Below are 24,832 nucleotides of genomic sequence, written 5' to 3'. Positions count from 1 at the left end.
TCAGTGATCTTTAACTTTACCTTAGGAGTCACAGGACTGGAGAGTGACCAAGAACCAAGAACCATGGTTTTACCTACAGCAGATTAAAGGGTAGCATTAAATTAGGCTTCAAGATTCTTTTTTTCTATTAGGTGTAAATGATGCTTCTTATGTGGACATTATAATTTTTTATGTCTTTTTAAAGATTTATGTTTATTTGAGAGAGAGGGAAAGAGAGAGAGTGAGAGAGCACAAGCAAGGGAGGAGGGGCAGAAGGAGAGGGAGAAGCAGACTCCCCATTGAGCAGGGAGCCAACACAGGGCTCGATCCCAGGGTCTGAGCCAAAGGTAGATGCCTAACCGACCAAGCTATTCAGGCGGCTGATTTTTGACATCTTTAAACCCTTATGGATACAGTCTCACATTACCTAAAGAGTCTTGGATAGGACCTCTTGAAATGACTTGTTTCGTTTTCATGCATTCAAATGGATTTATTTTAAGTGAATCTTTTAGTTGATAGGAAACACTATGTTGAGAGTTTACATGGAGAAACTTTTGACAATAAGTACCTTGTGTTTCCTTTTATTTTACTGCCAAATATCTTTCATCAGCTGTGCCAAAGGTATCATCTTCATTAGATTGTTAGTAATGTCATTAGCATCTATTTTATGCGTGGTGACAGGGTTTAAAGAGATTCTACGACAGTTTTGCCGAAAAATTGGTCCATGTGTTTTGAGTTTATCACTGTAATTTCTCTCAGCATAATATTATCCATTTTCCTTTTGAGAATACTAAAGATTTTGAATAATTGGAGTTTCATCATCATAACTTCCGTTTTACTGGTTTTCTTCTCACGTAACCACATAGACCCTACTGTCCTGGTTCTTCCATTCCTTTTCAGGCAACATACAGCATAAAAAAAATTAAGCACAATGGGAGAAAAGCAAAGTTTATGGGAGAGTATGACAGACAGTGAAATTAGTAATACCTTGAGAAATCTGTTCACATGAAACAGATTCATCAGACAAAGAAGTCTGTAATAATTGCAGGCTCTTCTTTGTGGCTGAAAAGATTGTAGTCATCAAGAGCTCACTTGATCTTAGACATGGGAATAAATTTTCTCACACCCACACGTGGATGATTGTATATGCGTTGAGACCTGTTGTAACTTGAATATTAGAAGAGCAAGGATCCAACTGTAATGAAATCATTCTTCAAGAAATGGTTTCACTCATGGGACATTTCAGAACACTGTTTCTCAAATTGCAGGTTGTGACCCATCAGTAGGCAGTAAAATCAATTCAGGTGACAAAACCAGCACGCTTTCAATTAAAAAGAAAAATGCAGTGGAATAGAAAATATCACAGCACATTACATACGATAGAAAGAATTTTAACATTAGACTTTTTTTTTTCTGTTCTGCATGTGTATGCACATGTGCTTACTTAGACTGCAATGAAAAACCCATGTTCTAACTATGGGTCATAATTTTTAAAAAAGTTTCCCATCTGTTGTTTTATTGTATGGATTAGTTAATAACTGAAGGAATTTTTGCATTATTTATTTCATGTCATCCAAACAGTTTTCCACAAGTGCAATTCAGTTGGAAGTGTTCTTTGGAAGCCTCAGTCATGCTTTGTAGTGTTACAGAACCTAGTTCCTCCCAGGTGTATCTTGATTTCACTTTTCTATTAGTGGAACATGATTTCTTATCAAAAGGGAAATAGTCTTTTAAGGAAGTTATTGTTTTCCTTTCGAAGTGGGTGGAATTAGAGTAGACTAAATAAACGGTTGATGTGTGTAAAAAGCATCTAGGATTTGTTTTAAGTTTATTTAGAAAATACTGTGGATATCCATACTTCCGGAACAGCTGACATTAAAAGCATCAAGACATATGCTTTCAGGCATTTGGAGAACAGAGACTGAGCCCATAGTCTGTTTTGGACCTGTCACTTTAGTCTCAAGAATTCCTTGTTAACATACCCCTCTCCTCTTCCCTGTGAGCTTCTTTAAGTGGGAACTACACTGTACTTAGTTTCCAGCTGTTTGTTGAGTATTTAATGACAGTTTGTGTTTACTGGCCCAAAGGGACTTTTTCCAGTCTATACCTTAAGGTTAATACTGAAAGTAAACTATGTTACCAAAACTATTAGGTAAATATGGTATTTTTAATTATATTGTTTTTCTGATTTATACATAATATTTTCATATTATAGAGAATTTAGAAAATAAATGTATAAATAAAATGAAAATCCCTTGTAATCCTGCATCATAGCACTTCAGACACTTTCCCTTTATATCTGTATGTGTACATCATTTCTGTTTTTAAATTAAATAGAACTCTAAAACATGACTTTAACTTTTCCTTAATAGCACATTGCTTAGAGATACTGTAGTTGGACCAGGCTTTTCTAATGTGGAGTGCTGGCAAATGTTCAGAGTTAAAATACTTAAATTTTGAGTAGAGATCACTTAAGGTGTAGTACCAAGTACCAAGTACTAAGTACCTATAGCTTTTTCCAAATTGTAACCTTCATCCAGTTTTGTTTGTGCAAGTTCTCTTGAGAAGGGGTTTGGTCAGTCTCACAAACCAGTTGGGGTTCCAAGAAGAGACCAGGATTTACGCCCATCATGGAGTGACCACCCTTCACATACTCTGCAGAGGAGAGGAGCTTTCAGCCCAAGGAGAGAGGAAATGACGCATAGTTTAGTCATCATGTGCTTTGATGCTTTGGCTATTAAATTACTGTTCAAAGGAAGAAAAAGATAAACATTGCAACTGTAGCCACTTTTGAGGAGTAGACAGGTTCCTTGTGGCAAAGCTTCCTCCTTCCCCCTTATATCCATGACCTCCGTAGGTAGGTGGCCGTTGAAACTCACTGTCTCACGCCACACCACTGTATCACTGTGGCTCACTGCCCATCAGGGCTCCCAACACCATGTGGAGCTTAATCCTCCAAACCAAGGTTGTATTGTTTGCCCTAAAGACTGACCTTCGTTTCTTTTCATTTTGGTTTAAAAAATAAAAACAAAAACAAAAACAAAAACAAAAAAACAAAACCTGTATGCCCTCGGGTAGCTCAATGGGTTAAGCGTCTCCCTTTGGCTCAGGTCCCCATCCCAGAGTCCTGGAATGGAGCCCCTCCTAGGGCTTCCTTCTCAGCTGGGAGTCTGCTTCTTCCTCTCCCTCTACTGCTCCCTCTGCTTGTGCTCTCTCTCTCCCTCTCTTCCTCTGTCAGTAAATAAATAAAATCTCTTAAAAATATATAAATAAAATAAAAATTTAAAAATGTGTACAGCCTCTTCAATCATAGTTTCAGTAACCATCAACCTCTCCCTGTCTCTTTTTTCTTATCTTGCTTCCTTCCTTTTCTTGCTCTCATATCTTAAGGCAAATCCCACACCTCATGTCATGTCATTTCAGCCCAAATATGTCATTAGGCCTCCCTAAAAAAAGACATTTCTTACATAACCTCAATACCATTATCATACCTAATAAAATGAATTAATACTTTCCTGATAGCAATAGCTCACTCACCTTCTTTAAGTGGTTTTGTAAGGTTGGTTTTTCAAATCAGGATCCAAACAAAATTTACTCGGTTGCTGTTTATTTAACTTTCCTTTAATTTGACATAAATACTTTCTTTTATGCCTCTATACAGTTCATTGTTGAAGAAACTCGGTAAGTTGCACCTAGAATGTCCCAGCCTAGATGCGGCTAATGGCTTCCTTGGTGTCAGTAAACTTGCGCATTTCCTATAGTGTCAGTAAACTTGTGCATTTCCTATAGTTGGGAAGTTAAACCTAAAGGCTTGATGAGATTTGGAGTTAATTATTGATTCACAATTTGCTCTTTGGCAAGAGCGTTCATGGGTGTTGGTGCCTAGAGAACATTTTATCCTACCTGGAGACACAGAGTATCTGACTACCTTACTCTTTGTCATGCTAGGATCCATTCATGTGTTGAGCTGGTAATACACCTGGTTCTTCAACTTTGAAGTTCTCCCTCAACCTTCTACCCAGTGGTTTTCCATCTGTGTATGACCATTTCAGGGGTCACTTACCTTTCATCAGGGAACTGTTCATTTTAATAGGAGAATGTCGTGAAGATATCCAAAGGAATGTCTGATAGGGCAGCAGTTCAGATGTTTTTTGTTTGTTTTTAAGATTAAATACAAATATTTGTCATGAAATCGAATAAAGAGAGACAAAAATGTTTTTAAAATCCTAGAGCCATTTCTAAATCCCCACCATCAGTAAAGTAACCTAAAAGAAAGCCGATATAAATTGTATTTTCTCATCTGTAAACTGGACCATGTATAAGAGCCCCCCTCAGACATGCTACTCCATGCTCCTCAGACACATATGAGAAATTTGGGTAATGATTTTGGTACAGAGAGATTTTTAGAATAAAAGTGGCCTCCTTTATTGATTGTCATTCAATATATACCTTTTCAATGCAAATGTGGATAATGTTTTATTTAAGCATAGTTTAAATAGTTTATACAGAATAACAAAATCCAGATAGTATAGAAAAGTATAAAACAGAAAATGAAAGCTTCTTCATTTTCACCCCCTGTCAGCCAAACTTAACCAGACGAACACTTTTTTTTAATTAGTCTTTTTCTGAGACAACTGTAGAATATATACAGTTGCAAGAAATAATAGAGAGGAAAGTTGTGTACCCTTTACTTGGTTATCCTCAATGATAACATCTTGCTAGTCATAACCAGGAAATTGACGTTGATATTCAAGAAATTGTACAGGAAGTGATAGATTTTTAAGCAACTTCTGTTGCCTTCCTTGTCAGTGATTCTTCACTAGAGCTAGGTGATGAGAGTAAGCTATCTAAGTGTTAGGGTAAGGTCCTGGGAATATTGCTTCCCTACTGTTGATCATTTGCATGCATCTGCCTTATACAGTCCATGGTATGGTGGGCATTATCTCTCCTTCCCAGTTCTCCATTTTCCCCTCTGGCATATTTCTAGTCCTTTTTTTCCTCCAGCTTTATTGAGGTATAACTGACATATGATGTGTTAATTTGTCTACAGTGTATTGATCTGATACACTTACATATTGTGAAATTATTACCTCCGTGATGTTAGCTAACCTCCCCATCACCTCCCGTAATCCCTGTTTCTTTTTTGTGGTGAGAACATTTGAGATCTACTGTCTTAGCAACTTTCAAGTATCTATTACAGTATTATTAGTATATCTAGTTTTTTTAATTCATCAAGACCATGGAAGGACAATAGGATGAAAATTCCTAATGTAGTTAATACCATGGAATAAATGTATTATATTAGTGCTTGCCACAGAAAACTCCCTAAATAGTCTCCTTGCACAGACAGGGGTGAAATTACAAACTTCTGATGACCGCTTGCTTTTTAATAAATTAGGACTCAGCAGTTCCTTTCAGGTTTTTTTGAAGAACAAAGACTCCTGGAGTATCATTCTGATAGTTAATGGAAAAGAGAAATTTTTCCAAGGAGGCACTGATCACCCAGGCAAAGTAATGATGGGAGAGTTGAAGCCAGACCTGCTTCCCTTCTGCTGATATCACTGGGTGAAATTAGTGTCCTCTAGGGCTTTAGGGTAAAAGTGATTGGAGAGAAGTATAATTACAGGATTGAATAAATGTGATATCCAGGGATTTTCCTTTGTCATGACATGTCACTTAAGAATATAGTGATCAAATGAAAGTTGATTCACATATAATTACGCCTCATTTAATATTTAGCTTTGCTTTCCAGAAAGAGTTCACTTTTATTAAAGGAGAGAATTTCCCCATAAGAAGAAAGGTGTTTAAATGTTTAAATGTTTGACCAGGTGATATCTTGGTGGGTTAGAGAGGGTAATGTGTATTAACACTCACGATTGTTTGTACGCTAGTTACCCTAGTGTTGCCCTGTAGGATGTTCAAAATCATGGCCTCCCAAGTTGGGGCACGTCCTAGAACAGCTAGGATGGGGTGGGGACCTAAGACACTTTTCTCCTTTAAGGGGCAGTGTCACTAGCAGGGTGAGATCACGTGCTGCCATTGTTTCCACGTCTTCCAGTTTTCAAGAGAAACTATAAATTGGACTTTTTAATGAAAGACTTTATAAGCAGGCAAATGATTCAAATTTTAAATCAAAGCCTTGTGCACTATGTACTTCTGCACCATATGCTTCCCTCTGCTATAATTTTCATTTAACTTTCAACAATTTTGTACTTACTGCCAAAGATGTCAGGAAAGATAGCTGTCACCTCAGCCTTAACCAGACTTACAACCTTTGCCCCAAACCTGCTCTCTCCCTGGGCTTCCAATTCTGTCTATATTAGCCTTAGTGTTGCAGTCATTTCTGGACTCAGAATTTCAGTGGGGTTTTGGTTTTTTTTTCTTCTCTCATCTTCCCCATTAAGCCAAAACCTAAGTCTGTTGATTTTTTTTTTTTTAGATTTTCTTTAAATTTGAGTTAGTTAACATACAGTATATTATTAGTTTCAGGGGGTAGAATTTAGTGATTCTTCAGTTGCATACATCATTCAGTGTTCATTATATCAAGTACCCTCCTTAATGCCCATCACCCAGTTACCCCATCCCCCCACCTGCCTCCCCTCCAGCAACCCTCAGTTTTGTTTCCTAGAGCTGAGTCTCTTATGGTTTGCCCACCTTTCTGTTTTTACCTTACTTTATTTTTCCTTCCCTTCCCCTATGTTCATCTGTTTTGTTTCTTAAACTCCACATATGAATGAAATGATATGGTATTTGCCTTTGACTGACTTATTTTGCTTAGCATAATACCCTCTAGTTCCATCCATGTCTTTGAAAATGGCAAGGTTTCGTTCTTTTTGATGGCTGAGTAATATTCCATTGTATATACATCTTTATCCATTTGTCAATCGATGGACATCTGGGCTCTTTCCCTATTTTGGCTGTGGTAGTCACTTCTGCTATAAACATTGGGGTTCGTGTACCCCTTCGAATCACTGTTTGTATCCTTCAGATAAATACCTATTAGTGCAATTGTTAGTTCATAGGATAGTTTCTGGGTTTTTTGTTTGTTTTTTGTTTAAGGGTTATTTATTTATTCAAGAGAGAAGGAAGTAGAGAGTGAGAGTGCAAGCTGGGAGATGGGCAGAGGGAGAGAGAGAATCCCAAGCAAGTGCCACGCCCATTGTGGAGCCCACCTTGGGGCTCAGTCCCAGGGCACCATGATTATGACCCCTGCTGAAATGAAGAGTCAGATGCTACCCAAGCACCCTAGGGTAGTTCTATTTTTAACTTTTTGAGAAACTTTAACTTTTTGAGAAACTTTCATACCATTTTCCAGAGTGGCTGCACCAGCTTGCATTCCCACCAACAGTGTAAGAGGGTTCCCTTTCTCCGCTTCCTCACCAACACCTGTTGTTTCCTGAGCCTTTGATTTTTTTTTTCTTGTGAATTTCCATGTTTGTTTTTTTTCCTTCCCCTTTCTAGCTGCTCCATTCCTAGCCCTTGTATGGCTCTTCTGATCCAGATTCTCCCCACATTCTAGGTCCTGTAGCATTGCCCTACCAGGTTGATCATCCTTTTTAAAACATTTCTTTCATTATCTCCCTTCTCAAAAACGTCTGTGGGTCTCTGTAGTCTTCCATGTAAATTCCAAAGCTTCTCCCAGATGTGCAGGTGTCCAGTGGTATCTTAATATCATCTACATTTCTGCTTGTGTTCTTGGTAAGTTAACTCTTATCCCCCATCCATCCATCTGGCCGGAAGGGTTGGGAATCTTGTGGCAGTTTCTGGATTATGGGTAGATTCTTCGTCTTAGACTTGTCTGCTGAGATGGGGTATTTCTGGAGTTCTATGCCCTGCCCATCTCCCCCCCCCCCTCCCGCACACCAGGTTTGTTTTTGTTTGTTTGTTTGTTTGTTTGTTTGTTTGTTTTAAGCCTCCATTATCATTTGGGCTATAAGCCTCAGGGCCAGAGAAGAGTGGGATAAAGGAAAGCCCCAGGCCAATCCTTCTCCAGCTCAGGAAGAGGTTGGAGGAGGAAGAAGGCTGCCTTGGGCTTTAGATTCCCACTATGCCCAAATTGGGGCTTCTTTGTGGGGGGCTTTGGGATGCAGAGGCCTTGTTTTATTACTGAGAGAATTCCTTCTCCAACCAATTTCTGCTTTGTCTCCCTCCAGTTAAGGACAGAAATTCTTGCTTTTATGTGAAGCCATACTGGCCACAAGAATTTTGTCATTTGAACGCAGTGCATGCTCATTTACCTTGCAACCCACCCAGCTGTGCATGCCATTAGATATTTGAGTGAGTGACTCAGTCACTTTAATCTACTGGGACAATGTGTCGGTCAATTGATGAACTTCTCTATTCAGAAAAGTCTTAAGGAAATGTCATTTTAGTGAAGTAGTGATAATTCACTGATATAGTTCTTTTCCTGCCTTCCTCTGTGCTTTAAGCTCCCGGGATGACACACAGCACCCAGTATTAGTTAGCTGAGCATATGACTGTATCCCAATTCACTCTGAGTTCTGCGAAGCTGCCATTGCTGCTTTTTTGTGTATCCATCTGTACCAGTTCTGGTATGCACCAAGCACTCCGTGCAGTAGACCCTTGACATTCCCTAATGACACGTCCTGGGGCTCTCAGGATCCTTCCAGTCTGTGACTGTCATTAACTGCGACATGAATGTCGAACAGTTGGAAACCTCCAGCTGTAACAGGCTCTACCCTCCTCTCAGCCTACATCTCAAATTCTGCCAGCAGCACGAGGCCCACGCTGACTTGTTTAACTTAATAGTGACCCTCTGGGAGTTAGACGATTCTTTTCTCCACCACAGATTATGGCACGGCATTGCCTTGCTAATAGATGAAACCACAAACGGCAAATCTGTGAATGCCAAGGGCCTACTGTGCAAGTTTCCATGGTAGATAGATAGATGATTAGAAAAAGTGGTATGATCCAATGATGTGTTTGCTGAGGGCTTTCCATTCTAATATGTGAAACACTTTGGTCCAAAATAGTCAGAAGATTAAACTGGGAGACAAGATGAAATAACCTGAAATAATACAAAATTTAACCTCCTCGTTCTGCTGCTTCTTTTCCTCCTCTTCCTCCTTCTTCTTCCTCTTCTTCCTTCCCCCTCTTCCTTCTTTCCTTTCCTCCTTCCTCTTCCTCCCTCCGCTCCTCCTCCCCCTCCTGCTCCTTCCCCTCCTCCTCCTCCTTCTTCACTTTTCCCTCTATGAAGAAGGAATAACATACATGACTTGCAGATTGTACTAGACTCTCTCAATCCTCAGTAAGAATTTTTTTTAAAGATTTTTATTTATTTATTTGATAGACAGAGAGAGATCACAAGTAGGCAGAGAGGCAGGCAGAGAAAGAGGGGGAAGCAGGCTCCCCGCTGAGCAGAGAGCCCGATGTGGGGCTCGATCCCAGGACCCCGAGATCATGACCTGAGCCGAAGGCAGAGGCTTAAACCACTGAGCCACCCAGGTGCCCCAATCCTCAGTAAGAATTAAAGTCACTCCTCTCATTCTCTTTTTCTTTACCAGGTGATGGCTGTGGGCACATAGTGACCTATCAGGACAGTGGCACCATGACGTCCAAGAATTACCCAGGGACTTACCCCAATCACACAGTGTGTGAAAAGACCATCAGAGTACCAAAAGGGAAGAAACTGATCCTGAGGCTAGGAGATTTGGATATTGAATCCCAGACCTGTGCTTCTGACTACCTTCTCTTCACCACCAATTCTGATCAGTATGGTAAGAAAAGAGGTCTAGGTTTCTGTGAGCATGAAGTAACTTGAAGCTTGGGAGGGGAGGGCAAGTCGTGTGTTGATGAGTGTTATAGCCTGGGAAGATTCGAAGAGAAGCTTGCCTTTTGTCAACTCTTAGGGTAGCTCCCATGGATACACTTGCTTCCTAAGCTGTGGTGAAGACATCTGAGAGGATTCAGCATTGGCCTCGTGTGTGCCCCAGAAGCACTGTTTGAGTGTGTATCTCGCTGGGAAGAGAATTGGAGATGTATGGCACTTGACTAAAACATCTACAAGTCATTCATTCGTGTGACAGATATTTATTGAACGGCAAGCGTGTATTCAGGAACTCTGTGGGATACAGCAGTGAAAAGAACTAAGTTCCTCCTTCATGGAGCTTGCATTGGTAGGGAGGGGAAATGGAAAATCAAATGTATCTATCATAGGAGAAGCAGTGAGAAAGAAGAATAAGAATAAGAAAAATAGGGCATCTGAAGGTTGTGTAGAGCCTGTTTTTGAGTGGGTTTCTACTGCTTCAACTTGGATGGTCAGGAAGACTTCTCCAGTATGGGAGCATTTGAGCAAGAGACCCGAATGACTCAAGGGAATGGACTGTGTACATATGTCTGACATCGGAATTTTCTGGATAAGGGAACAGCAGATGCAGAGGACAGTTTCCAAAATAATCTTTTGAAATCAAGCTTTTTTGTGCTTTGGGGTGTGCAGTTAGCACACTGCAGTCTGAAATCACTGCAACAGTGATCCCGTGATCCTGGGTCCAGGGAAAGCGCTTAGGTTTAGACAATCCAAAAATAAAGACAAAATCTTATATACAGTTTCTTTTGAGGTTAGAGGTTTATGGAAATACTCTATACGTACAGCTCCAAAAATGATACAGATTTTATCTGCCTACTAGCTCTGCAGGCAGTTTCTCAAACACAAATACTTTTCAATGTTGTCTTTAGCTTTGCATGCAGACATGTTTCCTCTCTCCTGGTGCCTCCCAGCATGGAACCCCAGACTAGCCCGCAGACCATTCAGAGGTCTGTGCTTATCCAGCCCCCATGGGAAAAAAAAATCTAGAATTTTTTATCCCTGGGATTTTATGTCATTTTAATGATGGCTGAATTACTCTGACAGACTAAAGACAGTTTATTTCATATAATTGGTTGCAACTTTTAAACTTGATTCAGATGGGAAAAATGAGCGGTGCCTGGGTGGCTCAGTTGATCAAGCATCTCACTTTGGTTCAGGTCGTGATCTTGGGGTCCTGGGATCAGCCCCGAGTGGGGCTCTGTGCTCACTGCTTCCCCCGCCCCACTCCCTCTGCCCCTCCTCCCACTCATGCTCTCTCTTTCTCAAATAAATAAAATCGTTATAAAAAAAAAAATGAGAAACATGAGAATTCGAGGGATGCTGGAAGCCCTGGGAACACTTACTGGTGATCACATGTGTATTAATTTGTGGAAGCACTCTTCAGGGAATCCCTCATCAGCCAGAAAATGTCATTCACATTCAGAGGGGAGGACGGTGGATCAGAGAGAGCCCTCCTGTAAGATGTGAGGCAAAACACTGAGGGGCCAGAAACAGCTTTCCCACACTGGTGTCTCCCAGGGACCGTCACCTTTCCTGGAAGGGGAGCAGTTAATTCCGTCTGCTGACAGAGAAGCTGAATAGTCGGCTCTGTTGCCGTCAGCCTCTCTCAAATCAGGTGAGGTGAGAAGAAAGGGGAGCAAATCATCCCAAAGCAGGACTGGACAATGGATGTTGCTTTCCCACACTGTGAATTTACTTCCTCGTCTCCCATGTATATTCACAAATGTACAGAAAAGAGGAAACACAGAGGATTAGTGACATGGTAGGAGCTAGGTTCTGAGGTGATTGTGTTTGGCTTCAGGGCACTGACCCCTCTATGTCTAGATTTCTTGAATTTTCAAGGCTTAGAACCTTCACTGGGAAATGGGTAATGAATTACAATTCACCTGTAGAAGTAAAGCCAAGTAAATTAATTTTTCTCTTTATAATTTTTTCTATATACCAGTTAGCTTTATCTTTTAAAAACAGAGTTTGTGCTCATTGTAGAAATAAACATGTTCAGTGTCTGTTTTTATGCCAGGCACATGGTTGACCCTTACATAGATTTTCTGGATCCTTATATCCACCTTGAAGGTAAATGTTATTAATTCCTTTCTACAAGCAGGGAAACTAAAGCACAATAAGTTGGTTTTTTTTTGTTTTTGACTAATATGCCAAAGATCACACAACTAGTTAAGATATGAAAGGAGAATTTGTATCCGTATCTTTTTGGCTCAGATACCTGTTTCCAGATGTCTGCTCCTCGGTCCCAGTCCCACAACTCAAAGAAAACCACAACACATTCTTAGCCCAGTATTATATTATACAGCAATTTTGTCTAAAATGTAGGCAGAACTAATAATACTTTTGGCTAGGGGTGTTCTTAAGATAAAATATTTAATGATGCTCAGAATTTTTCTTTTGTGGCTACTTTAAAGATTTCTATGCCTAGACAAACCCAGCAGACAAGTGTAAAAGAAATAGCAATAAAAGAAATATCTGGAAGGAAAATTAGGGTATTTTAGTCCCATAAGAATATTTTTAAAAAATTAAATGCTTATTTTAAAAAAATTAATTAAATAGTTCTTAAAATTAAAAATTAATTAAAAATTAAAAAGATTAAATTAAATTAATTTTTTTAAAGTTAAATGCTTAAATATTTTTTAAAAAATTAAATGTTTTTTAAAAATTAAATACAAGGTATAGAAAGTGTATACTGTGTATGTTGTGTGTGTTGCATATATATGTTTGTGTCTTTTGTTATTTTGAAGAGCATTCTGAAAGGACCTCCTTACTCATATACATGTACTTATAATATTTAATCCAGTGGAGTTTTTTGTTTTTTTTGTTTTTTTAAAGATTTTATTTATTGATCTGACAGAGAGAGAGAGAGATCACAAGTAGGCAGAGAGGCAGGGGGAAGCAGGCTCCCTGCTGAGCAGAGAGCCAGACGCGGGGCTCAATTCCAGGACCCCAAGATCACAACCTGAGCCGAAGGCAGTGGCCCAACCCACCGAGCCATTCAGGTGCCCCTGGTCCAGTGTTTTGAATGTCGTAGATCTACTCAATGAATAAATGATTTTTTAATAAAGTGAATCAACAAGTTCAGTGACAAACCAGTTAACTAAAACATGTTACAATTACTTGGCATATGAAACATGTATTAGTTTAAAAGATTATTAAGATGGGAAGCTGCTTATGATACAGTGTTAGGTAAAATATGAATATATGCTAATGTTCTGACAATAGGAAAAAACCTTCCAATAAAATAAGACAATGTAACTTCAGCAGAATCTTATAGTGAGGCTTTAGAAGTTTTAACTATTGGTATTGTTTTGTCTTCTCTCTATTTTCTATTTTTTCCCTCACAAACATAAGTTGATATGTTGTTAATACAGGATGCCTGGGTAGCTCAGTCATTTAAGCATCTGCCTAGGGCTGGGGTCATGATCCCCAGGGTCCTGGGATCCAGTCCCACATCAGGCTCCCTGCTCAGCGGGGAGTCTGATTCTCCCGCTGCTCCTAGGCCCTGCGCATGCTCGCTCTCTTGCTCTTTCGCTCTCTCTCCCTCTCTTGCAAAATCAAAGAAATAATAACTTTTTTAGAAACTAGAAAAAAGAAATGTTAATGCAGAATAGATTTCCTTTGTTAACTTAGTTAAAATAGTCCCCTGGTCAGTTTGAACTTCCCTAAGGAGCACGGGGGAGGTAGGAGTGTTTTGCCATCCTGTGCCCCAGCTCAGGGTGGGCGTTGCTATGGGGCAACGGGACAGTGGGAGGCCATTCTGCAGCCAGTGTAGCCACAGGACCTGGCTTGCCTGCGGAGGGGGAGCCCTAGTGTTCATCTGAGGTCCCAGGGATCCACAACACTAGTCTGAGCTGGCGGGGCTGGTGGAAAGTGCCCACAGCGGTGGGGAAAGAATGTTGTGGAATACCTCTCTGAAATTCCCATCTGTGATGGTTCTAATGATTACATGTGTGGCTGAAATAGCCGAATAGTTTTAGTTTATCCAACTCAATTTTTTTTATTAACCACTTAATTATTAAAACCCATGCCAAGAGATTTTAAGGCTCAATGCTATCACAATTTTGAATATGGAGTTAATGTTTTGAAAAAGAGTAATGTTTTTTGGCATTAGTGTTTGTAAGCTCTGCCAAGAATGGAAGTACTTGGAATGTGATTGCATTAACAATTGTGAATATGCTGGAGTTGTATGCTTTTAATCATCGTGCAGTTCGTGTGTAATGGTTCATCCTGCCTGCCAGTTTTCTTTTAAATGTTTGGTTCGTATACTTTTGGGCACTATTCTAATCCACACTCAGGGTAGTAAAATGCACTGTAAACAAGTGTAAGCCATACCAGCTTTCCCAGTAATCAGGCAAAATATACACTTGATCTCATTGCTTTTAAAAGGCCTGATATAGACAAGGTAGGATTATTATTCTGTTTGTTAGGTATTATAATAATAGTTGATATTTCAGATTCAACATCAGGTAGAAGGATTACATATATATTTATTACTGAGTGAAGACATAGACTCTTCCTTTCAAAATACCCTTGAAACAGCCAGGAAGCACCAAAGTTGACAAAGTAAACAATATCAACCTTACTTTGGAAAATGTGGGTTTTCTTTTTTTTTTTTTTTAGAACAAAATGAGTTTTGGGGGCATCTGGGTGGTTCAGTCAGTTAAGCGTCTGCCTTCGGCTGGGATCTTGATCTCAGGGTCTTAGGATCGAGCCCAGCATTGGGCTCCCTGCTTAACAGGGAGGCTGCTTCTCTCTCTCCCCCTGTCCCCTGCCACCCCTGCTTATGTTCTCTCTCACTCATTCTCTCTCAAATAAATAAATAAATAATATCTTGAAAAAAAAAAAAGAACAAAATAAATTTTTAAAGATATTCTTAAACACAAATTTTACTTTTAACAAAACATTTTGAATCTAAAACACAGGTACCAACATGTGTGCTTATATCCTGGCTAAAAAAAAACGTCTGTAAGAAATATCATAGTTTGCTTAGTAGAGGTTGTTTTTACTATAACTGAGGGAATTCTGGGCTTTTGTTTGTTTAGGAGACCAAAGAAGCTGAGACTACCTTCCAAAGAAACATTCATGTCTCTTTTATGTTCTAGGATTCAAGCTAGGGTCACAAGCATTTTGCTGTCATGACTCCTCATTCTGCTTTAACCTGGGAGAGTTCCTCCTCTTACTTTGTCTCTTTACATAGTTTTGAAGAGTTTCAACTGTTTATTTTGTAGGATGCCTGTTGCTTTGGGTTAGTTCAGTGTTTCCTCATGATTAAATTCAGATTATGCATTTTTGGAAAATAGAACATGATCCCTTTTTAAAGTGATCTTTGAAAGGCTTGTTTGCAAAAATGTCCGGCATTAAAAATTGTGAGGTCCCTTGTCTCCTGAGGAATGCGAAGTAAGTCTGCATTGTTTTCTTTGGGTCCCTTTTCACGGCTTTCCTCAGGTGGACTTTTTTTGGCTTTCGAAACTACATTCATTTAAGTTACGTCGGTGTCTTCCCCAAACAGTTCTGCCTTGTTCAAAGAGGTCAGTGTAATATGAGACTGTGCAAAAATGTAAATTTAAGGTGCTACCTTCTTTACAGAGTTCATCTTATATTTGGACGCATGAGGCCAAAGAGACTTGACTGAGGATAGCCAATGCTATCCTAGGATTGAACAGATTCATTTTAAGCCTGAATCTGAAGATTAAAACAAAGAATCTATTTACATGATATATCTTAAGATTTAAAATTGTTGTATAATACAGTTCAGATTGCTGCTTTGGTACTGATTGTCGATTTCTAGCCTTTTATAGTCATGATGTAAAATAATAATGGGTTAATTATATAAACATTAAAATAACATTAAAATACCTTAAACTTGGGGGAAAAGCAGATGCTAATTTAGACACTGTGTGGTACCAAAATACTTACATTTCAAGTATAAAATATCTAACTTTTATTTATGACACTGAAGAGGGAGGGCTGTGAATTCATACTGAAGGTCATTATTCTCAACTCTAAAACTCTTTATGACTCATCCTACGATTAAGTTTCATTTCCAGTCATGCTAAATGAAAGGGCCTGCTCTCAGGGACCCCAGAGAAAGGGCCTGCTCTCAGGGACCTGCTCTCAGGGACCCCAGAGGAATTGTCATTTCTGTTTTCCTGATATTTCAAGAAGATTGACTGGATTCCAGTTTCCCCTGAAAGTTGGCCTTCCCTTGATGTGTGGAGTTCAGGGTCATCCCTGGATCCCCTGAAGGACTTGCTGGAAGAATGTGGGTGGAACTAAATACTGGCTTCTCAGACTTCCCTACCTGGGTCACTGAGGATCTGTGAAAACAGGCTGGCCTTCAGCATGCATTGAGATTGGCACTGTCATTTCTGCCGGGATTCTTCACTTGTGCTGAAGAGTGCAGCCTCTGGAATTAGACTGCTTGCCTTCAGGTTGCTGCTGTATGCTCAGTTATTAATTGCTTAACTGTGAGCAAATCATGTTATCTTTCCATATCTCCATTCCCCTATCTTTAAAATGGGCAAAATGGGGTGCTTGGGTGGCTCAGTCGGCTAAGCGTGTGCCTTCAGCTTGGCTCATGGTCCCAGAGTCCTGGGATCAAGTCCTGCATTGGGCTCCCTTCTCAGCAGGCAGCCTGCTGCTCCCTCTCCCCTTGTTCCTCCCTGCTGCTCATGCTCTCTCTCTCTCTCTGTGTCAAATAAATAAATAAATAATCTTTAAAAAATAATAAAATGGGCAAACTAGGACTATCTACCATCTTTGGGTGATTGGAGGCACATATGTGTAACTTAAAAGAATGATGCCGATGCCTGGCACAAACTAAGCACTCAGCAAATGTTGGCCATCATCACCCTCCCTCCTCTCCCCCTCTCCTTCCTCCCCCTTTCCTTCTCCCTTTCCACCCTCCCCCTGCCCACCCCCCTCAGTGGCCTTGCACTCAGCTTATTCTTTGTCTAAGAGGTCTAAGAGTGTAGAAACACATTGGTCCCCTCAGTACCCTGAACACTTCCCTGCCACCGAGTAGAGGCTGAGCTGCAGCAGCACACCCTGCCCTCCCCGTGCATTCCTGGTCACCTGAGTTTGCCTGAATCATTCCAAGTACGTGGCAGGGGTTCCCTGAGCTGGAAATAGCTCCCTGTACAGATCTTCTCCGTCCAGCCTCGTGAGATGAGCAGAAAACACGTACTCTCCAAGCCCACAGGTCGTTTTGCTCAGTTTGGCTTTTTTATTTCACTGCCAGCCCATGTCTTTGTATCTGTTTCTTATGGAAAGAGCCTCCTGATGTTTCCCTCTCTTTTTTTGCCAGTCTCTGGTCCTGCCAGGCTGGCCAAGGTTATCTCATTGAATATAATTATAATTTCTTTCTTTCCTTATTTCAAAAATTATTAATTGTACCCTCCTATCTGCAGAAACTTGTCAGCGTGGCATTCAAGGCTCCCTGACTCTTCTCCCCATCCCCATTTCCAGCCTCATTGCTGAGTCTCCCTGTATCTGTGCTTTTCCTGGACATATTATACATACAGCTTCCTGCAATGGTATTTTTATTGACCGTGTTCCTCCCATAGGTCTCTTTTCCTTCCCCTGCATTTCCTGCCCCTTCTAACACAGACACACATACATACACACAAACCAGATCCATTGCTACTTACCCCGGAGCCCCAGAGCCTTCTTGGACGTCCAGCAGCATCAGTTACTCCCTCTCTGGCACTTGTGTTGATTCTCTAAGCCTTTGCTACTGGAGACCAATCTCATTTTAAGATCATTATGTTAGCTTCTCTACCAGATATAGGGTTACCTGAGCAAGGAATTGCATTTTAGTCATTTTTTCACTATCTGGAGTATGCTTAGCACACTCTTGCATTTGTACATGCTCACTGAATTAATTAATTCATTAATTCATACAAGTCATTAATGAGTCTGATTGCATGTAACTTGATTTTGGCAAACATATATTTTTAAAAATCTGCCTTTTGGGGGCATGTGGGTGGCTCAGTTAAGTGACTCTTGATTTTGCTCAGGTCATGATCTCAGGGTCATGAGATGGAGCCTCATTTGGGGCTCCCTGCTGGGCATGGAGCCTGCTTAAGATTCTCTCTCCCCCTCTCCCTCTGCCTACCCTACCCCCACACCCGCATACACATTCTCTCTCTCTCTTAAAAAAAAATCTGGATTTTCACAAAAGATAAAGTATCTTGATTCACACTGTATTCCTTGATCTGTAAGTATCTCCTCTGATTTAAAAAAAGACTTGATTTACATAAAATTTTAGGATTCTACTTGTTCTATAGAAAAGACCATGAAGAGCTGTAGAAGGCTCTTACACTTGAGCATTCAGTATATGCTCTACACTGGGCTTAGTTCTTGAGACTAACTAACCCATTCAACTGTCCTAATAGCCCTGAGGTTGGGCCTGTAATAAACATCCACAGCTAAGAACACCGAAGCTCAAATAGGTCAAATAACTTGCTTATCACTTTCCTAGACCTGGGATGTGAGTGTGGGCATTTGATTCCAGCGACTCCACTCTTGAACCCAGTAATGTCCTTGAAACCATCTGACCCAGCAGCTTGTGTATAAGAAGACCTCAGCTGTAGTTTTGTCTGTCATTTGCTGGAAGAGTTGGAAACTTCTCCAGGCCTCCCCACCAGGGTATCCTGAGAATAAGATGGAGTTCTAAGAAATCACTTACATGACAAGTACTAGTATAAATATAAGCTTTCAAAGAAATGCTTTGTAGCCAAAATGCTTCAAGAGGCATTGTGGTCAGGGATAGGAAGAAACCAGCTTGCCACGGGAACCAAATGGTGAATTGGTTGAATTGGTTGAATTGATCTGCCTCATGATTTGAGATATAGAAAAACCAGGAAGTTCAAGAATTGTTCTCTTCCACTTCCTGTACTTCCACTTCCACTCCCAGTATTTTTTTAACCATTCTAGATCACTTCTAGATCAGTGATCTACAAGTAGAGCAGTGTGAAGCCAGCCATTATATTACATTATGCTGGGAACAAGAGAAATGGGGAAACGAGGCTAAGTGTTTTGATTACAACAAGTTTTCTGTGATAATTTTTGGAATGATACATATCGGGCACACTGCATTAAGATCTAATCATTATGCCTTGTCTGTTGATTTTTAGAAAAATCCTAAATAGGGAAAAAACACAAGATTGGTAGCGTCTATTTTCTAAGTGGTTTATGTCTCCCAGACATATTATGAAGCATGCAAAATTTTCACAACTTTAAAAAATAATACTAAAAAACAGCCTTCAAAGAAATTCCTAGCTTGTGCAAAGTTGTTTTGGGCCTCTGAAGTACATTCATTCTCCTCCAATTGGGTCTACTTGAGAAGGACTGCTTTTTGTTTATTTGTTTTTGTTTTATTCTGTTTTGTCTTTTATGCCATGATAAAAGTCAGAAAGCATCCTAAACTTCTATCGGCCAGACTCTTCCACACAAGATGTCTCATTGACATAACCATAAGCCTCAAGGAGAAAAAGCTATGGGCCTCCTCCCCCTCCTCCTTTCTGCCAAACCCTTCCCCGGAGACACTGTCATTTAGTGTCAGTTGCCATCTTTTGTTGGGAGAGGAGTAACGGCCTAGGTGGGTTCTGAGCTCTAGACATTTTTTTTTTAAATATTAATTTATTTATTTGACAGACAGAGATCACAAGTAGGCAGAGAGGCAGGCGGAGAGAGAGGAAGGGAAGCAGCCTCCCCGCAGAGCAGAGAGCCCGATGTGGGACTCGATCCCAGGACCCTGGGATCATGACCTGAGCCGAAGGCAGAGGCTTTAACCCACTGAGCCACCCAGGAGCCCCTCTGAGCTCTAGCTTTAAGGCGTTTCTTGACCTGAGCCCCAGAGCCTCAAGGAAAGCCACACCTTTGTCTTGGAATCTGCCTGATTCATTTATCATCTGTCACTGATTTTTGTCTGGGAACCAGAGACCAGAACTCTCCAGGGATGCCACTTACATTCTTACGTGACTATGGTTTTAATAGCACCATCCAGGAATATCCTTTTTTTATGCTAATTCCCCTCCTTTTCGAAGAAAATGGCCCTGAAAATTCTGTAGTTTTGTACGATGACCCTATTTCAGTCTGCGAGCCAGGACAAACCATGTCGTTTGACTACAATGAAAAAGCAAGTGGGAAACAGATGCCAGTGTAAAGGCACTTGCAGCTTCAGCATTTCTAGAGATTGCCTCATCAGCACGCCTCCCAGTACAAACGTGGGCCGCGCCCGTGGCCACTTTCCTGGCCGCCGGTTATGTGCCGTGTGGCTGGGACACTCGTGGGACGGGTCACTTAGGCTTATCAGGTTCTTCTCTCTCATGAGAAATTACATGTGTGCTGTAGAGGGTGTTCATAAGGTTGATGAAAGTTTTTAGGACGTTGTCTTCTTGCTGTTTAATTTATGACAGATCTCTCAAGAGTCAGGTCTCTTGTTTCTCACCACTGAGAGTATGCATCAGGATGGGGAGGCGGTCCCTGGGTTTGTGTTTATTTTTGCTTCTAAATGGCATGTACCCCAGTTTTTAAGCACATCCTTCTCGCAGGCGAAACAATAACTTAGTGTCATCTGTTTCAAGATGAAAAGCACACAGCCGCCTGACATGGCTTGGAGCAGTCATTAACCAAACTGTTATTGCCTTGTAATGTGGCGTCTGCGACAGTCCACAGAGAATGTTGTCGTGGCATAAATCGCGGTACAGAATGGACTGTCAAGACTGCCAGAAGAACAAGAGGATTTGGGCTTGGCTCGGGCAGACAGTTCATTCTTCCTTGTAGGACAGTTTTCTTTTATTCACACTTGGAAAGATGAAAGGTTTCCCCCACAGCTGCTCATGGAACAGTAGCTCCAAACAAGGGATGTGTTGAGAGGAACTGGCCTACTGTGCTCAGTGAAGGCAGCTCCTACACTTCCTGGCCCTTTCTTCCTTTGTGCATGGAATCAGTGCATTGTCTGCTAGGTCTTGGTCTCACGTGTGGTGCCAAATGCCACAACACTATTCCATTCGGCATCACTGAGGGCTCTTCCCACAATCCAGGGCTACCAATTTTATTTCACAAAAGGTAGAGGTATTTATTTTTCCTGATTTGTCTGCCTGCTTGATGAACTGCCTTTCCCCGGTGCCCCAGTCAGATGGGAACTGGGGACAGCAGAGTGAGATGGAACCCACCTCCCTGACTGCGACCAAGGGGAGGGAAGATGGAAGTTAGCAAGTCCAAGTGCTGCAGAACACACAGCATGGCCAGGCCAGGTGTGAAGCACACATGCATCCAGAACTGGGAGTCTTCTGTTCAGGTCTGCTACTGTTCTTTTTTTTTTTTTTTTTAAGAATTTATTTATTTATTTATTTGACAGAGAGAAATCACAAGTAGACAGAGAGGCAGGCAGAGAGAGAGAGAGGGAAGCAGGCTCCCTGCTGAGCAGAGAGCCCAATGTGGGACTCGATCCCAGGACCCTGAGATCATGACCTGAGCCGAAGGCAGCGGCTTAACCCACTGAGCCACCCAGGCGCCCTCTGCTACTGTTCTTAAGACCCCTTCCAGAAGGACAGGGGCTCAGGACGGAGACCACAACCATGATCATTTTAGAAGTCACCAAGCCAATATTGGGTTTCCTTTGGAGTTGTCTTTGGGAATGTAGAAATACAAGCTAGCCCCTTTTTAAAAGCCTCGATGGAGAATACTAACAGAGAAATACATTGTATGGCCAGGCATGGGCGGAGGATGGCTTTGTCATAAGAAGAGCTATAATCCTCCATAGAGTTTAGCTGAAAAACTGAAAACGCTGATTGGGACAGACTGGTCGGTTCCTTCAGTGCCTACCCATTCATTATTTTTCCCTCTTACCACCAGTCAGTCTCTTTTCCCTTGTAACTCGAAGAATGCAGTTATTAACTTTCATTCTGTGAGAAGGAATCTGTCTATCTGTCAGGCCTTCAGACAGGAAATAATGGATGTTTTGCCACAGGCAATACAACAGGCAGGGTTGGACTTGGACTTCGAGTCTCCCTGCTTGCGTAATGCTGCCTCTGCCCCTGGTGATGGTTGAGCGGTGAGGACCCTAACAGAGTAGTTTATAATCTTGCGTTGATACGGAGAGGGTATATCCCATCCTATCTAGGGTTTACTTATAGTGGGAGAGAGATTGGTGCCTGAGGGGGTAAAAGTGATTGAAGGAGTGTGTGTGTTTACATTTTATCTTTGAACTTCTTCCAGGAATATTTACATTCCTATCATGACTGTGGGAGGTTACAACCAAATTAGAGTTTTACTATAGTTTTGTGTTTTGGGTGGGTAGGAAGTTATATGTATTGTGTAACAACCTAGCATGATGACATGCACTCTTGTCTCTTTGTGGAAGATATATGCAGTGTTGCAAGCTTTCCTTTCAAATGTTCCATAAAAATCTAAAAAAAAAAAAAAAAAAAAAAATTCCAGTTATTTAGCCATGAGAAAGAAGGACATCCTGCCATTTACAACAATAGAAATGGACCTTGAGGGCACTATGCTAAGTGAGATAAGTCAGACAGAGAAAGATAAGTACTGCATGATATCAGTTATATGTGGAATCTTAAACAGCCAAGCTCAGAAAAACAGAATAAAAGGGCGTGGTTACCAGGGGACCATGGTGCGCTGGGGTGGGCAGATTGATGTTATTTAAGGGTATGGGCTTGCAATGAGGAGTAAATATGCCTCAATCTAATTCACAGTATAGTGAAAATAGACCGCAGTATTGAAATTGACTGTTGAACAATGCAGGTTTGAATTATGCAGGTCGCTTACACATGAATTTTTCTAATACAGTACTGTAAGTGTGTTTTCTCTACCTTATGATTTTCTTAATGCTTTCTTTTCTCTAGCTTACTTTATTATAAGAATACAGTATATAATTTATATAATATACAAAATATGTGTTAATTGACTGCGTCTCTTACTGGTAAGGCTTCTGGTCAACAGTAGGTTGTTAGTGGTTAAGTTTTTGGAGAATCAAGAGGGACACCTGGGTGGCTCAGTCAGTGGGGTGAACAACTCTTGATTTTCTGTCAGGTCATGACTTTGGGGTCCTGGGATTGAAACCCCCCATCCTCCACCCACCATTGAGCCCCATCCTTGGGAGTCTGCCTGAGAGTTTTTCTTTCCTCTGCCCCTCCCCCACTTTCCTAATCCCTGCCCACACCCCCCCCAAGTGGGCCTGTGCTCTCTCTAAAATGAATAAATTTCTTTAAAAAAAAAAAAAAGTTTTGGAAAGTCAAATATTATCCATGGGTTTTCAGCTACACGGTCAGCTACGCGGGGGTTGGCATCCCTAACCACCCCATTGTTTGAGGGTCAATTGTATGAATGCCAAACTTACTAAGAGACTAGACCTAATTATTCCAACTACAAAAAGAAATAATTATGTAACATGATGGACCTGCTAATTATCCTTATAATGACAATCATATTAAAGTATACCAGTGTATCAAGTGAATATACAGTACACCTTAAAATTACATATATAATTTAGTACAAAATGTATTTGAACTAGAAAAATCCAAACCAGTTCTCACTGATCATCAGTTTAGATTTGCTTCCCTCACTGTTTATTAGGACTCACTGGAATGCTACAGAAACTGGGGGAGGGATTTGTATCATTATCACGGTTTGGAGAGGAGTATATACACTATTATTTCCTCCTGGGAAAGATAAGTGTGGTTAGAAAAATATTCTGATTTACCAATAGCAACACGTTACTTGTTATTTCATTTTTATTCTTAGATTTGCCCTGATGTGTGCAGAGAACAAAGGAATTTCTAACATATGTAAAACAAAGTTGCAAAAGTCAAGTATAGTAACCTGACTCACTTTAATTGTGAAAAAATGTTTATTCTTTTTTTTCTTTCTTTCTTTCTTTTTTTTTTTAATTTTTTATTTCCAGCATAACAGTATTCATTATTTTTGCACCATACCCCGTGCTCCATGCAATCCGTGCCCTCTATAATACCCACCACCTGGTACCCCAACCTCCCACCCCCCGTCCCTTCAAAACCCTCAGATTGTTTTTCAGAGTCCATAGTCTCTCATGGTTCACTATTCTACATAACTCTACCAAAAAATGGATTTAATATAAATTGCTTCGTTACCATGCTGCAAGCACTGTTAAAGTTTACAAACGGCCATATATTTATTACACTAATGATTTTCTTTCCTTTCTTGCTTTTCCACATTTCTCTTCCTGACTTCTTCATGATTTTTTATAATGCCAGGATTAAATCTTTCATGCATCTTTATAATCAGGTTTGGCTTTTCAAAACTGTTACAAACAGAAAAACATTTAACTTTATTCCAGTTCTAACAATGTTTGAAGGCCACCACATACCAGGTCTCGTATAAGCTGCCGGTGATAAAGTGATGGATAGAAAAGTTTCTCACCCCACGGAACATAGTCTAAAAGGAAAATAGAAATTATTTATTTGTTTCTCTTAATGTATTCGTTCATTCATTTATTTATTTAACTACTTATACTAATTACTAAGTATGTCTGCAGCTCTCATTATATGCTAGGTGCTGTTCTAAGCAGTTTGCTACTATTTCATATAAAACAATTGTATATGATGAGTAATCTGTAAAGAGGTAAGTCATCATTTTTAATTTGGATTTCACTATAACTTAATAATAGGGAACAACAGAGAGTTGAGGCATGAAGATAAACACACAACATTTCTCTTTTATTCAATTACATCTTCCAAATGTGAGACCTGGACAGGACAAAAGAGAAGTCCATATAGCAGGAGAGAGATGCTTAGTGGGGGGTTCCTCATCCTCTTCCAAACCTTTTTCTTTCCCTCCTCCTCCCTTAACCTGTTGTCGACACGGCTGTCACTGTGGACTGTTAACCCGGTGTTGCTGTTGACTCCTTCCATACTGTTTTATTTGGGGAGAAGTTAATGAAGAACCCCTGTCTTCAAACTTCGCTTGTTAATCCCTATTTTCTTAGAATTACTATGTCTTACATACATGATTTTCAAGAGG

The 24,832-nt window shown here is 40.5% G+C and overlaps 1 protein-coding gene across 1 annotated transcript in view; it reads left to right on the top strand.

Annotated features, from left to right (window-relative positions):
- DCBLD1 (discoidin, CUB and LCCL domain containing 1) overlaps positions 1-24,832 on the top strand; it is a 67,015-nt gene that overhangs the window by 13,659 nt on the left and 28,524 nt on the right. Inside the window, 1 exon segment of the mRNA XM_032339705.1 lies at positions 9,504-9,716. Coding sequence (XP_032195596.1) covers positions 9,504-9,716 — 213 coding nt within the window.

Source organism: Mustela erminea, chromosome 4 (assembly GCF_009829155.1).
Source record: "Mustela erminea isolate mMusErm1 chromosome 4, mMusErm1.Pri, whole genome shotgun sequence".
Classification (NCBI taxonomy): domain Eukaryota; kingdom Metazoa; phylum Chordata; class Mammalia; order Carnivora; family Mustelidae; genus Mustela; species Mustela erminea.
The sequence above is the reverse complement of the archived record's forward strand: the minus strand, read 5'-3'. Positions and strand labels throughout refer to the sequence as shown.